This window comes from Dreissena polymorpha, chromosome 5 (genome assembly GCF_020536995.1).
Source record: "Dreissena polymorpha isolate Duluth1 chromosome 5, UMN_Dpol_1.0, whole genome shotgun sequence".
Taxonomy (NCBI): Eukaryota; Metazoa; Mollusca; class Bivalvia; order Myida; family Dreissenidae; genus Dreissena; species Dreissena polymorpha.
In genome coordinates, this window is record NC_068359.1 from 36,392,352 (window position 1) to 36,406,992 (window position 14,641).

The 14,641-nt window shown below is 36.8% G+C and overlaps 2 protein-coding genes across 2 annotated transcripts; both read right to left on the minus strand.

The window, feature by feature from the left end:
* Positions 1–1,008: 1,008 nt before the first annotated feature.
* Positions 1,009–13,198, minus strand: LOC127831151 (amidase-like). The gene is made up of 11 exons (XM_052356145.1): positions 12,955–13,198; positions 8,015–8,141; positions 7,625–7,806; positions 7,195–7,205; positions 5,711–5,911; positions 5,241–5,315; positions 4,855–5,011; positions 3,175–3,237; positions 2,733–2,866; positions 1,763–1,916; positions 1,009–1,418 (listed from the first exon to the last, which is right to left on the minus strand). The coding sequence occupies exons 1-11, from the start codon at positions 12,980–12,982 to the stop codon at positions 1,231–1,233; spliced, it is 1,320 nt and encodes a 439-aa protein (XP_052212105.1). The 5' UTR covers positions 12,983–13,198; the 3' UTR covers positions 1,009–1,230.
* A 288-nt stretch (positions 13,199–13,486) lies between these two features.
* On the minus strand, positions 13,487–14,044 carry LOC127831152 (collagen alpha-1(XXVII) chain-like). The gene has a single exon (XM_052356146.1). The coding sequence runs from the start codon at positions 14,042–14,044 to the stop codon at positions 13,487–13,489; it is 558 nt and encodes a 185-aa protein (XP_052212106.1).
* Between the last annotated feature and the right edge of the window lie 597 nt (positions 14,045–14,641).

The following is a 14,641-nucleotide window of genomic DNA, read 5'->3' on the forward strand; positions in this document are numbered from 1 at the left end:
AATAGAAAGAAGAAAGAATACAAACCAGTAAAGGGTTTGTAATCAATGTTGAATTTCAGGACAGCTTGGTGATCTGCAAATCCCATATGATATGTTGATATCGGGTATCATAGTCATTCAATAAGTCACAAAATGCTTGCATAAAATTTATAAAGCAAAATGTGATTTAAATTGATAACTTAAATACCAGTATGCCAGTTTTGCCGTGTTAAGCTGTCAAGATCCAGAAAGTCCTTCATTCACATCGAACATATCCTTCGAATTCCATCCATTGTAGTCATTAGCGATATTTAGTGAATAAATAACTCATATATCCAAAATAACAGTTTCTAAATAACCAAACAAGCCGATTTATGACATTCTCTCATGGGCGCGGCCATTGTTGGTATCACGTGGGCGGGTTACTTCCAGAACGAAATTTGTTTCAGTTTCTAATAACGTTTTTTCACGTAAAACGGTCTTAGAAAAAATCACTAAAAATGGTGTATACAATATTTATGGAGGACAATGTTAGAAAAACGTTTTTAAGTGAAAAATTGTAAGAAATACAAAATGCTATGTTAAATGTCTATTACGTCTGCCCAAAATCTGGTAAGGCATCAAAAAGGCCAACCGATTTGCGCAGTGTTTTTGAAATACGGTATTACTAAAGTATAATTGCGTAAACGCAAATATACTTAAAAATTATACAATCATGCATGAATCATACGCTGGAAAATCAGTATTGTGTGACGGAGACCAAAGCAAACTGATACATTTTCGACAACGTTTTGAGGCTGAATAAAGCAATCGTATAAATTACGTAATGGAGATAAAACAAGTTTACATGGATAATGTTTTATATGATTAAATCACGGAAAATTGTTCCTAAATTAACACACTAACAAAGTCTACATGCGCTATGGTACAAGAAATGATGCTATGCAACTGTATATAAACACAATTAAATGAGAGTTGAATGATTCAAAAGCAGTCGTGCAAAAGAAAAGCTTGTCACCTAAGAAATATAAAAAAAAATATATAAACATATTTTTTTAGATTTTTTTTATTATTTTTTTAGAAATTTTTACAGAAAATCGGTTCAGTCGTTCTAACTTACAATTTACGTATAACGCGCTCAAGTATTGTCTCTTAACGTTCCCTACCATCCAAAGTGTACGATTTAAAAATGGTATTATTATCCGTTTTAATTTGTGGTTCATTTTTATTTTATTGGTTCGGTAGTATTCGTCAGTTGTTCAGTTTTTCGATAGCTCGTGCGAACCGCAGCACGGTTAAGTCGGCGAATCTGGCGCCACCTATTTGCATCCCGACCGGAAGTTGCTCGCTGAACCCAGCGTTGATGGAAATGGCGTGGTGGCCGCTGACATCGAACGGTGCCGTGTTTTGGATCATACCCAGGGCATTTTTCAATCGATCTGTCATATTATAATAAAACTGTCTGTATAGATTCCTTCACATCTCGTGTTCAAAATTTAGAAAATATCAAGTAAAAGTTACAGAAGCAATAGCAGCGTTTTTTATGATTTTTTTTTATTTTTCAGCATTTTTACGCTTTACTGTAAGATAATACTGAAACTTTAATAAAATGGATAATTGGCCGGTTTCAAAAGTCGTAAAATCCTTCCTTCCTTCCTGATATTAAACGCGGTTTGAAGTTTAAACGTCTCGCCCGAAGTCTATTAATAATGACTAAATATCATGAGTCGCGATGAATATACATGTCAAGTTATCAAACCATCCACCAAAAGCTCATACATACCGGCTACACTCGATGTAGCACTAGGCAGCTTTGGGGCCTTGTAAGGCAGGGTGGGCATCACCAGAGCGTCATACGTCTTGAGCAGCGTGTCATAGGCGCGTGTCAGCTGCATGCTCAGGTTCTGGGCGCGTGCGTAGAACCTTCCGCCGTAGTTCTGAGGTGCATACAATAATATGAGTGGGAAAATATTTTATTGTGTAGCTATAGTAGATAAGGTTAGTCGATTGCAAGTCATAATAATTTTTTCACCAGATGTAATTCCCATGGTTTTGGTTTAAAAGACGCATTTCCTGAACTTTCTTGAGCACATCGTGAACACTAAAGCAGGAATGTATATGACAACAATCAAATCTTTTTCTTAGAAAACCCGTTCTGCAAATTACAATAGATAACAGCAATTAATTGTCATTCACGCTAAGTACAAATGCGATCCTTTTTAAAACTGTACACGTTTTTGTTGCTTTCACCCATATATAAACGTGTTAAGTCGTATCATTGAAGTTCCATGTATGTGTCCCATGTAAATCATACCGGTTGTGCATATATTTTGTCTCCTTAAAGGGAGTTCATAAAGCAATAAACGTGTCCGCCAAGTCTACCTAGTTAAATACTTATTATTTAGGAAATAACCACACAGTATGGTCAAAAGCTAATCTATTATTAATGAGGAAACGAAATCTAGCGTGACTTAATAGCGGACAGCGTAGCTTCTGATCAGACTGTACTACACTGACCACACATGCCATGAAGGCCATCTTCGCAAGACGCGGCTCGGATGTTTTTGTAACCGGTTTAAATTTTTAGTAGTCGGGTGTAACCATATATTGAGTATATATAAACCAAGCGCAGCGTTTATTACAATTTGCGGGAAAGAAGTCGTCCATATTGGTCGCAGTAGAAATTGTTCAATAATATTAATAACACAGTAACAAGCCACATTTTCATATAAGATTCTCTCAGTGAAACATACCTTCTCTACGTAAGATCCAACCATGAGCATCAGCTTCATTGGGTCTGAGACTTTGTAGATATTTAATGCGTAACTCTCCCGTAGTTTGTTCATCAGCGACTCGTTGAAGTATCCCTTGCTCATATATCCGACACCTTTTTGGAAAAAGTATTATACTATAAGAGTTATCATATGCGCATGGATTGGGCAATCTTTTATTCAATTGTTTTAAACACGGTGTTATGAATGTCATTATTATGTTCAGTTGGTACTTGTACTCCACCACGATAAGCGAAAATTGCCGAATACAGGTATGAACATATTAATTGAATGGCCATTGTGATATGACAAAACTGTTGAAAAAAGACGGTAAATAAACATTGAAAAATTGCCTTTTAGATCTAACCAATACAGAAGGAATTGTAAGCAACCCCACAAAAAAACGACGGGAATGCACACTCACCGAATCCCTTCACCATGCATTGGTAGGCCCCGTCCATAGCGATAGGCGTCCAGATGGCAACACCTTCAAACAAACAGAAGCATTTTCAGAAAGGCTATGTCCATCTAGCCGATAACTACAGACCAGTTTCCCGAACCGTTGCAACATGCAAGCTACTGCACATCTTAAGTAAACACATCCTTACCCATCTGGATCTTATACCGTGGTTTCCAATCTGGATAATCCTGTGAAATACAATTGCTAACCACTGTTCTTGACCAACTATGACTGGTACGAAGAAAAGCATGACTATCCTGGACTTAAGCAACGCCTTTGATACTTTCAGACATTAAAAGCTTTTACATTAGCTAGAGCAGTATTGTGTTACTCATTACTTAAATGACTTGCTCGAGGACTTCCTCGCATGAAAGTATGAAGTTGTTGTGGAAAACGAGGAATCCAATCCGGCTACAGTCTACACCAGCGTACAACGGGGATAAGACATAGGTCTCCTGCTATTCATCTGCCATATCAACGATCTGCCAGATTATGTTTATTCCTCCGTCCGCCTATTTGCAGACGATTACCTACTATAGCGCAAAATCAGAAGTCGTAAGGGCCATGATATCCTACAGCAAGACCTGAACCAACTAGAAGCCTGGGCCAACATGGTAATGCACTTCAACGCCGCAAATGCAACATCCTGACCATAAACCAGAAATCCTAAAAATGTCAGCAGCTATAAAATCACATATTCCAACAAGTTCCAGAAAACCCATACATTAGAGTAAACATATCTGAAGACCTATTAGAGCTCGCTCATTAATAAGCCAACCAAAAAATCTAACTCAACACTTGGCCTCCTAAGGCGTGATCTGAAACTGTGTCCTGAATCATGCCGTGAAACAGCTTATTTTACCATGATAAGATCGACCCTTAAAAACAGCTATATTGTCTGTACCAGCACACCTATTAAAAGACGTGGACAAACTTGAAACCATACAAAACAGGCAGCAATATTCATCACTGGTGACTACACCAACAACACAACAGGCCGCGTCACATGAATGTTAGAAGGAATGAAAATCCACCACATCAGGACAGATGGAAGGGACCAGATTGATCATCTCTTGTACTATGGTTGCTGGGCTGGTGCCAGCTCTGCAAAGTCATGCCTTTCTGATCCTAGTACGCCAATCTAAATGTTAAGTTACCCCAAAAGTCTTACACGATTGTACACCTGAATATATTATTTTTAAGACACTCCATTAATAACTCTTAGTACTTTGTACCAACACAGTGTAGAACTTTGCAACAAGATAGTAGTATGTGCGCGCAAACAGTTGACAGATACAGATCAGCTGTTCTATAGTGTGATTAAATTGTAAACACACCATCCCCAGATGCTGAAGGCCATGCAACGCAAATATCCAGATCCAGATCCGGATTTTATATTGACATGCAAGTTACTTAAAACAACTTTTTTAGCAATAGTTGCAGGAAATATTACCGGAGAACATGTATATGAACATGTCACACATAATAACATTTGATCCAAGCTATACAAAAATCATTTTCTCAAGGCAAGAAAAATGTAAAATCAATTTGTGCTGGTGAATCAATTCCTTCAAAACGAACCGTTCTTGGCCAGACAAATGTAAAACTTATTTGTGCTCGTGAATCAATTTATTCTAAACGAACCGTTCTTGTGCAGCGGCAATGAAACTTCTTCCACTTTGACCCCCAGGCTGCCGAGCTTTCTCGCTGCTTCCCCCACGATGTTCTGGACATCAGGCTCACAACCCGCGAATCCTTCCAACAACAGCCCGACGCGTTTACCGCTTAGATCGACCTCCAACTGGAAACAAGCGAGAAAAAAATGCAGTAAGTATTTTATGTTTGGAAACGATGGGTAATATCGTCTGCTGTCTGTTCGATAGAAAACAAGAATTCTTAATACGATACAATATCGGAAGTGAATGAATCGAGGAAATCATTGATACATGCAGTCCACTCATTACTTCAAAAACCCGGTGGGCTATGCAACTAGCTTTTCTTTGAATGAATATAAAGTATAAAGAACTCACGAGCTCTGAATATTTCTCACACTTCATTGCTGATGGTTGTCGTGGATCTAGACCGTCGTCATACCCGGTAATTGCCTGTAAATTATGAACATGGACAAGAATGTGACGCATGTTATTTAATATACGTAGATGTTTGTTTGTGCAAGAATCTATCGAAAAGCGATTGCGTTTTAAAACTGATTTCATTTGTTTCAGGACAAAGGATTGTTTAAAACATCTGTGTCTTATTTACCCGATACGAACGGTTACTCATCGTTGATTCGATAGTGGAATAAATAACAAATATACAAATAATCATTAACATTGAGTGTTTTTCGTGAATGGAATTGAATCTTATTTCTAAAACAAATCCGAATAAAATTTCAATTTTAGTGTTTGTATATCACTGACAAATATATCACGCCGACTATAAATATAGAATAATCGTAAATTGTGAGTGTATAACTCCATCATATATTGCACTGCTACACCTCCAAAAGTAGAGCGCAATCCTTGACACTGGCCGCCATGGGTCCGAGGTGGTCAATTGTGGTTTCTACGGCGGCAGCACCCGTGTACGACACGAGCCCGTACGTTGGTTTGAGTCCCACAATGCCCACCCAGGAGGCCGGAATTCTTATCGAACCGGCTTGGTCACCCCCAATGGCCATGTCCACATCGCCGTTCTTGATCTGCAAGTATCAGTGGATACGTGCGTCACGTAGTTATTGATTGAGGAAAGACGAAAACATAACCGATAATGGTTAAATAACTTTATTCCGTTGATTATTCGATGTTCTAATCAGACAACGAATCGGAAGGGACCCCATACGTATTTGTAAGAAACAACTTCGAACTCTACTGCTCTCTGACGTCAAGATTGAACTGTATTTTGGACTAAAATACAGCAATTTTAGCAAGTTATATCAATTAAACTTAATGAATAACTGGTAGTAAAAACATTAAGCGAAAGTTTAGCCTGTCAACTTCATCTGTAGTTAAATACGATCTACATAACTGTAGAAAGGTCATTCATAAATCATTCCCGCTGGTAACGAGATACTAAGTAAAAAACTAACCAAATACTCGATAGCATTCTCGAGTGTGTTTTCGTAAAATTTCCGTCGCATATGGCTAATTAAACACGAAGAGTCATCTAAATTTGGACAATCGTAATAATTATCTGTCAGTTTACACATCGTCAAAAGGATATTAAACAAAGAGCAATAATATATGTATGTCATGAAATACCAATTAGCGCATCGGGGATTGAATAGTTACATGTAACTAAGTAAACAGGTGCAACGCGTAAACGTCCAGCAAGAGTTATCATTTCTTTCAGAAATGCACACGGGTATATATTTTAACAAAGAAACGGCATAGAAATGTTGAATTAAGTCATTGATAAAGTAAACGGCTATAATGAAACATAATTGATATTTTTCTCTGATTTTCACAAAGCCTTTGATAGCTGAGACCATAATTTATGCACGAATGTTTAGTTTAGATGACATGTGGTTCAGCGAATCTTTAATACAGCAGGTGAACCTTGTATCAATATTGTTTTATGGTAATGCAAAATCGGGTGTAATGAATCATGGGTTTTTCTCTAAATTCTTCGATATCAAAAAGAGAGTACGGCAATGTTGTCTAAGATCTGTTTATCATATGTATTGATTTACCAGCTAATTATATAGGACGTGAAACAAATATAAAAGTAATTCAAATAGGAAAGATCGAACTCAAACATGCAATATTTGCAGATGATGCGTGTTTTGGTCTTGACGGCAGTCAAAAGTCATTTTAATATTTAATTATTACCATTGACCTATCCGCCACTATATCAGGTTTGAAATTGAATCAAAATAAATGCTCTGTAATGCAATCAGGTGCACTTATAAGCAGAAATGTTTGTTTTTTTTAAAGATTGGGACTGTGAGAGCGCGACCGCACTTATGATAGCACTATACAATACACATGTAACAGCTGAACACAATTTATTACATGCAATTCAGGAATGTGAACAATGTTTATAATAATCAAGAAAAAATAATATTTCAGTCATGGGACAAATATCACATTTATCGAAATTTGACTTGCCAAAACTGCTATACCCATTTACAATTTTAGAAACACAATGTGAAAGTAAAATTAAAACTATTAAAAAAACATACTCACCTTTTTATTGAATGACAAACCCGAAAGGTTTTTTCTTCCTATTGCATGAAGTATGCTTTTAACATGGGCTGTATTCTTTATATAAATAAATATTCGCACGGTTTGGGTATTTTGAAGAGTACGTCTATGTGTCTCTCACACAGAAAGAAAATTTTCGGTTATTAATAAGCATTTACTTCGTAACGATTCTGCAAAAAAGAACGTTTAAACGCTCAATTATTAATAACGACAATAACCTGCATCGAGTATACGTGTCACCACCGTGGCGTCTATATCAGGGACATAGCCTTCAAGAAGCCTACTTCCATTCAGCATGGGTACGCCGGCCACACACACGTTGTCCTTGATACCCACGCGCTTCCCCTTTAACAGACCCTCCGGCGCTCCTTGTATGTCGCATCGCCAATACCTAGATAATGTTAAAGAAGTTTTAAAACATTCGTTTTTTGTAGCTTTTTTTATATAAAGCGTGGTGTTTCGGCTTATTTCATGTAAAATATTTATTGCGACAGATGGAACAGTGTCGTATTGTCTATGTTTTATTCTAATGAGGAAAAACCTCCGACATGCGCTTTCCGAATCCTGGCATATCAACAAATGCGTTTGATCACACTTACCAAGCATTGTGCTTATTATCGTTGGGTTCGGGTCTGTATCCAGACGTCCTGGGGTATTTCACGGGCAGCGTTCGGGTCATGGAGTCACTGACCACCTGATAAGCATCGAAGGTTTTCTCCATGTGCTCTGTCAATACAAGTTCAAACAGATTTGTCACGGCATTTTGAACGTCCCTCGAATGTGTCGTCTTTACATCAACTAAAGAGCGCTACAAATGTATGTAAGTATACAAGCATGATGACTATTGTGGATTCCTTACAGTCTTTAAATTATGACCGGCAAAATTGTGCGCCGGTCGTCGACATTTTTTGGCAATAGAGATATCCAGTTTTCAAACAACGACACACGTTCTGTCGATAATTGATCTCATTTAACAACCGGATGCATAAAATAAATAGTTTTTTTTCATACCTACAAAATCCTGTACATCCTGCTCCCTGTCCAGACGCAGGCCCAGCGAGCGTCAGAGTTCTCGAACCTCCTCAGCCTGCGGGAACCTAACGGCTGACATCTTGAGTATACCTGCCATTAACAGTGAAGCAAAAGGCTGCGATCTTTGCAAACATACCATGTAATCGAAATCAGCTCATAAAATACCTGGTTATAATAGCGTTTTAAATAAAATGGGGTGCAGTAAATCTGTCAACGCCGATTTCTGTTTTTCATGCTAGAAATCTCAGTATGTTCATAACAATTTCTCAAGCTAACATTCTCAATATGGTCAATGGCAATTTTGCAAGCTAACAATCTCACTGTGGTCAATGACAATTTCTCAAGGTTACAATCTCACTATGGCCAATGACAAATTTGCAAACTAACAATCTCAATATGGTCAATGACAATTTTGCAAACTAACAATGCCACTATGGTCAATGACAATTTTGCAAGCTAACAATCTCAATATGGCCAATGAAAATTTCATAAGCTAACAATCTCAGTAGGGTCAATAACAATTTTGCAGGCTAACAATCTATTTGGTATCAATAATAAGTTCTCAAGTTAATACAATCTCACTGGGTCAATAATAATTGTGCATGCTTCCAATCTCTGTGGTGTCAATCGGAATTTCGCAAGCTAACAATTTATGTGGGGACAATAACAATTTTGCAAGCGAACAGTCTCACTATGGTCAATAACAATTTTGAAAGCGAACAGTCTAATTGGGATAAAAACTAATTTCGCAAGCTAACAAAATATCACTGGGTCAATGTTAATTATGCATGCTTCCAATCTCTGTGGTGTCAATCGGAATTTCTCGAGCTGACTATTTTTCTGGGGTAAATAACAAGTTCTCTAGCTAACAATTTATCGGGGGTCAATAACAATTTACAAGCTAGCAATCTCTTTTGAGTCAAATTTAATTTTTAAAGCTAACGGTCTCTGTGGGGTCAAATATAAGGTCGAAGTCTAACAACATCACTGGGGTCAATAAGAAGTTCGCAAGCTAACGATCTCACAGGGGTCAATATCAATTCTCTTTTTTAGTTTTTTGCTTGCGAACAACTAATTAAAATACTACAACATTTTGAAAAAGCTTGCAATCGCTACGATTCATCAGATCACACACGATTTGACGGCAAAGTGCAAACTGTTGTACCTGCCACCGTGAGATAATAACTTCACACTCAACCCACATTCGCGTAGAGGAGGTTCCGTTTAAGTGGGTAGAGAATGTTGAAGGTTTATACTTTGATGTTGAATAAAATTTTAAGAAGATTTTTTAAGATCTTATTTCCATATCTAACAAAACAAAAACATAAACAACATATGCCGCGGAGGAATACATTCATGCAAAATAGTACGATACGGTACTTAAATACTAAAATAGTCAAGTGTAAACCTGTGAAAGAATGATACAATCTAACCGTTTCTTATAAGCGGACATTGTAAGTATCGTTTGCGTTGATAAATAATTTCGAAAAAGAAGTAGCTAAGAAAATAATATATTTAAAACAATCTTAAAATAAGAAGTTTTTTCCACTCTCCGCGAATATTCAACTTATGGGTAAAACCGAGGAAAAAAGTTGTATACTGTGCAGAGATCGTCAGTTCATTTCAGGATTAATAAACTGACGAAAGAATTTTAGAAATTTACGATTTTTTATAATAACGCCGCTTATTTATGAATGCAAATAGTTTTTTTGCATTAATGAGATCTCCAAACTGTCCTTTGATCGTGCATTTGATCGTGTATGATGAGAAAAGAAACAAATTGCGCAATTTACGCGAAATTTACGCTCAATTTACGCAACAGAGATGGTCAATCTGAGGCTATCAATATGTCTGGTAAAATAAAACTACTCGCAACGATAACCACCCCTAGCTTTAAATAGAGCTTTATGCATAAAATCGGCAAACTGTGTACATATATTTGAGATTTGCAAATGAACAGAAAAGTTTCATAAGAAATACTCAGGTTTTAAAAGCACATTCTACACCCAATGAATCGTGTGTGCGTGCGTGCGTGTGTGTGTTTCCACACAGTATAATTTATTGACTTCGTTTATGGCATTAATTAATGTCTTCTTTTATCAACAAAGGGTATCTTATATTATATACAGACAGTAAAGTTTCATATAACACTATTTATTTTGAACATTTCTTTTAAATTAAAGGTTGATGATAAAAACTGTTCTTAAAAATAATTGATGCAGACCTTTTTACGACAGACGTATAGTCGGTGAATGTTCGCGCATGTTTTATGTATCGAGCTGATATTAAAATGCACACAGGATATACCTCTTTAGTATTAATGCGTATCAACACATTAAAATAAATGGGTTTAAACGCATGATCAAATACAATGATCGTTGTACTCATTTTAGCAACACTATTGAGATCAGATAATTGTAATAGCGCTTCACTTAAGTGAACATTGGGTTGTCATTATGGAGATCCCATTTATTAAATTGGGTTGACATATGAAATAAATTTTCTATTAAAACGTGTAATAGTGTACAAATAAAATAAAATTACTAAACTGATATTGGATGATTTTATTTTAATTAACTTATAATTAGAAAATGTATTGAACAAAAACTGCACCGTTTCATTTTAACATTAATTTTGTTGACAAACATCTCAACATTTTAGCGCGTAAGTTTTACAAGTGTTGCTGATATCTAAAAAAAACTTAATTGGTGTTAAAAACATAATCCTTTATAGTACTTTTTAAACATCTTATCTTTTCATCCTTCTCCTGATCATCATCATCATTAAAATCATCATTATCAGCCTCATGATCATCATGATCATCATGATCATCATGATCATCATCATCATCATCATCATCATCATCATCATCATCATCATCATCATCATCATCATCATCATCATTATCATCATCATCATCATCATCATTATCACCATCATGATCATCATCATGATCATCATCATGATCATCATCATCATCATCATCATCATCATCATCATCATGATCATCATGATCAACATGATCATCATGATCATCATCACCATCATCATCATCATCATCATCATCATCATCATCATCATCATCATCATCATCATCATCATCATCATCACCATCATCATCATCATCATCATTATCATCATCATCACCATCATCATCATCATCATCATCATCATCATCATCATCATTATCATCATGATGATGATGATGATGATGATCATCATCATGATCATCATCATGATCATCATCATGATCATCATGATCATGATCATCATCATGATCATCATCATGATCATCATCATGATCATCATCATGATCATCATCATGATCATCATCATGATCATCACCATGATCATCATGATCATGATCATCATCATGATCATCATCATGATCATCATCATCATAATCATCATAATGATGATGATGATGATGATGATGATGATGATGATGATGATGATCATCATCATCATCATCATCATCATCATCATCATCATCATCATCATCATCATCATCATCATCATCATCATCATCAACATCATTATCATCATCATCATCAGCAGCAGCAGCAGCAGCATCAGCATCAGCATCATCATCAGCATCATCATCAGCATCATCATCATCACCACCACCATCATCATCATCATCATCTTCATTATCATCATCTTCTGTAAAAATAAACACCAATCATCCTTAAGAAAATCAGGAACAACGAAAGCATCACCCAATCAACATGCCCATTAGCATCATCAACAACAACACCATACTACTTGCACGATAATTATCGGCATCGTTTTCAATATTTTATCGTCATAATCATCGTAACCATATCATACACGTATCGTGTTATCACCAGTGTGATATTAAAATACAAATTCCAATATCAATGCAATGGGTATTTAGCGCTGATTGCAATGTTGATACTCGTGCGATGAAATGCTTGACCCAAGTATTCCGAAGATGCTTGCATAAAATAAAGCCTAGCTTGTAACATGTGATGTATAAGAAATGTAACACTAAATCTTTTACAGCAGGCTGTTATATAATGAGATACATTAGGAATTGGACTAACCTATAGCCTTAGAATCTTAATCACTACATGTGCTTCGCGCAAAAATATCACGTGACTATTACGTAGCATAGTGCACTTTTTTATTATGCATACTTGTAACTGTACTCTTCCGCGACATGCATAAATCATAAATCGATTATTGACTGATTTTCTGTTAAGGATCCGTTCCAAATAATCCCATTAAACATATTATACATATTGTATGTCAATTTGTGAATTATTGAAGTAAAAAAACTGAAATTTCTGACATAAATAATTCTACAATTACACTTTGCTCGATGAATATAGCAATTTCTCGCAAAGCAAAATTTTCCGGAAACAATAGATGTTCGAAAGCAAACAACTCAATGAAAAAATAAAGTATATATATATAAGGTGTATACGCACAGCTTATGAAACGTTATTTTGGCGTGCAAATAATGCAATAGGTATAAGCTTACCTTGTTTTCCTTCGCTCGGAGCTTCCATTTTCGATATTTCACAACACAGGATGTGTACACTCAATTTTGTCCTTGAAACACATGAGTCACGTTCTCGTTGGATGGATGTTGGAGAGAAAGCGCAAAGTATGATATCTGGTTTTTAACATATCGTTCTGGGATGTTGACGGCGTTTCTCGTTAATACTACAAAACGGTTGTATGTTACGTAGTCTGTAATAACTTCAATTCATAAATGCAATCACTCTTAAAATGTAAAGTTACATATTTTAGCAAGATGGTACATTCAATTGTAATGCTCGTTACAATTTTAAACAGACAGGTGGCACTTAATCTTGCACACGACATCGTGTGTGAGTCTCGGTCATGCAACACTCTGCAGGGTTCACGGACGATTTCTTAAAATAAATATCGTTGGGTAATTCGGAAAAAAATCACAACCACTTCGATCGTCGAAGTAAAGAAAATATGAATTCTTTGAATAAGAATATAGTTCTATGTAAAACCATGATTGCGTTTAAGTCGTGGTCACACTACCGCAATATTTGGTAGTTTTGGCCGCGGTCACCATTTGCACTGTTGGGTTGTTTTTTGCCGTGGTCACCATTTCGCACTGTCGGGTTGTTTTGGCCGCGGTCACCGTATCGCACTGTTGGGTTGTTTAGGCCGTGGTCACCATATCGCACTGTTGGGTTGTTTAGGCCGTGGTCACCATATCGCACTGTTGGATTATTCAGGCCGTGGTCACCATATCGCACTGTTGGGTTGTTTAGGCCGTGGTCACCATAACGCACTGTTGGTTTATTTAGGCCACGGTCACCATATCGCACTGTTGGGTTGTTTAGGCCGTGGTAACCATAACGCACTGTTGGTTTATTCAGACCACGGTCACCATATCGCACTGTTGGGTTGTTTAGGCCGTGGTCACCATATTGCACTGTTGGATTATTCAGGCCGCGGTCACCATATCGCAATGTTGGGTTGTTTAGGCCGTGGTCAACATATCGCAAAGTTGTTTTGATTCGGTCGTGATCGTATAAGTTCGCGTTGTTGAATTTCGCAACTGCAAACGACTTTATATAAGCAAACATGGTGCAATTTTCGACTGTCGACCGCAATCGCATGAGCACGGCGCAAAACATTTAATGTATGTAAACTTGCGTCAGCAAATATTGTTCATGCAGACGATATATTTTGCATCGCATGAGTCATGCATTACATCGCGGTCGATATTTGATTGGTATAACACCTTGCATTCGTCTTATACGGAATCCGGTTAGAGTCATATTGAATGTAACCTGTCGACCTTACGGTAGACACAATACGATCAAAGCTACGAACGGCACGATACTTTACTCTCTTTCTCGACAAATGACAATTTCAGACGAAACGGAGACATGAGAGAATATTATTGTCGCGCTTATATTTACCAAGAAACTTTGGATTTACATTTTTGTTTCTTCATTAACTGTCGCTTGTCATTGTAAAATGTCGCCTTTTGTATCGTACGTCGTTTGATTGTTGCATCGAAAACTAAGTGACATCTAAGATTGCTAGTGAAATGCTGCCTGCGTGTCGTGCCGTGCGTCGCTTTGATTGTCTTGTGTCGATTTCAAATGACGACAAGCGATTTTGAAAAGAAGCACGATGCGACATGCGACATTTCAAACGACAATAGACATTATGTC

Excerpts from the sequence above, each read along its gene's own strand:
- LOC127831151 (XM_052356145.1), bottom strand. The coding sequence starts at position 12,982 with ATGGAAGCTCCGAGCGAAGGAAAACAAG. Across the intron at positions 3,238-4,854 it reads ATTGCCGCTGCACAAGAACG|GTGTTGCCATCTGGACGCCT; the intron begins GTTCGTTTAGAA and ends GTTTGTTTGAAG. Across the intron at positions 2,867-3,174 it reads ATGCATGGTGAAGGGATTCG|GTGTCGGATATATGAGCAAG; the intron begins GTGAGTGTGCAT and ends TTTTCCAAAAAG.
- LOC127831152 (XM_052356146.1), bottom strand. The coding sequence starts at position 14,044 with ATGTTTGCTTATATAAAGTCGTTTGCAGTTGCGAAATTCAACAACGCG.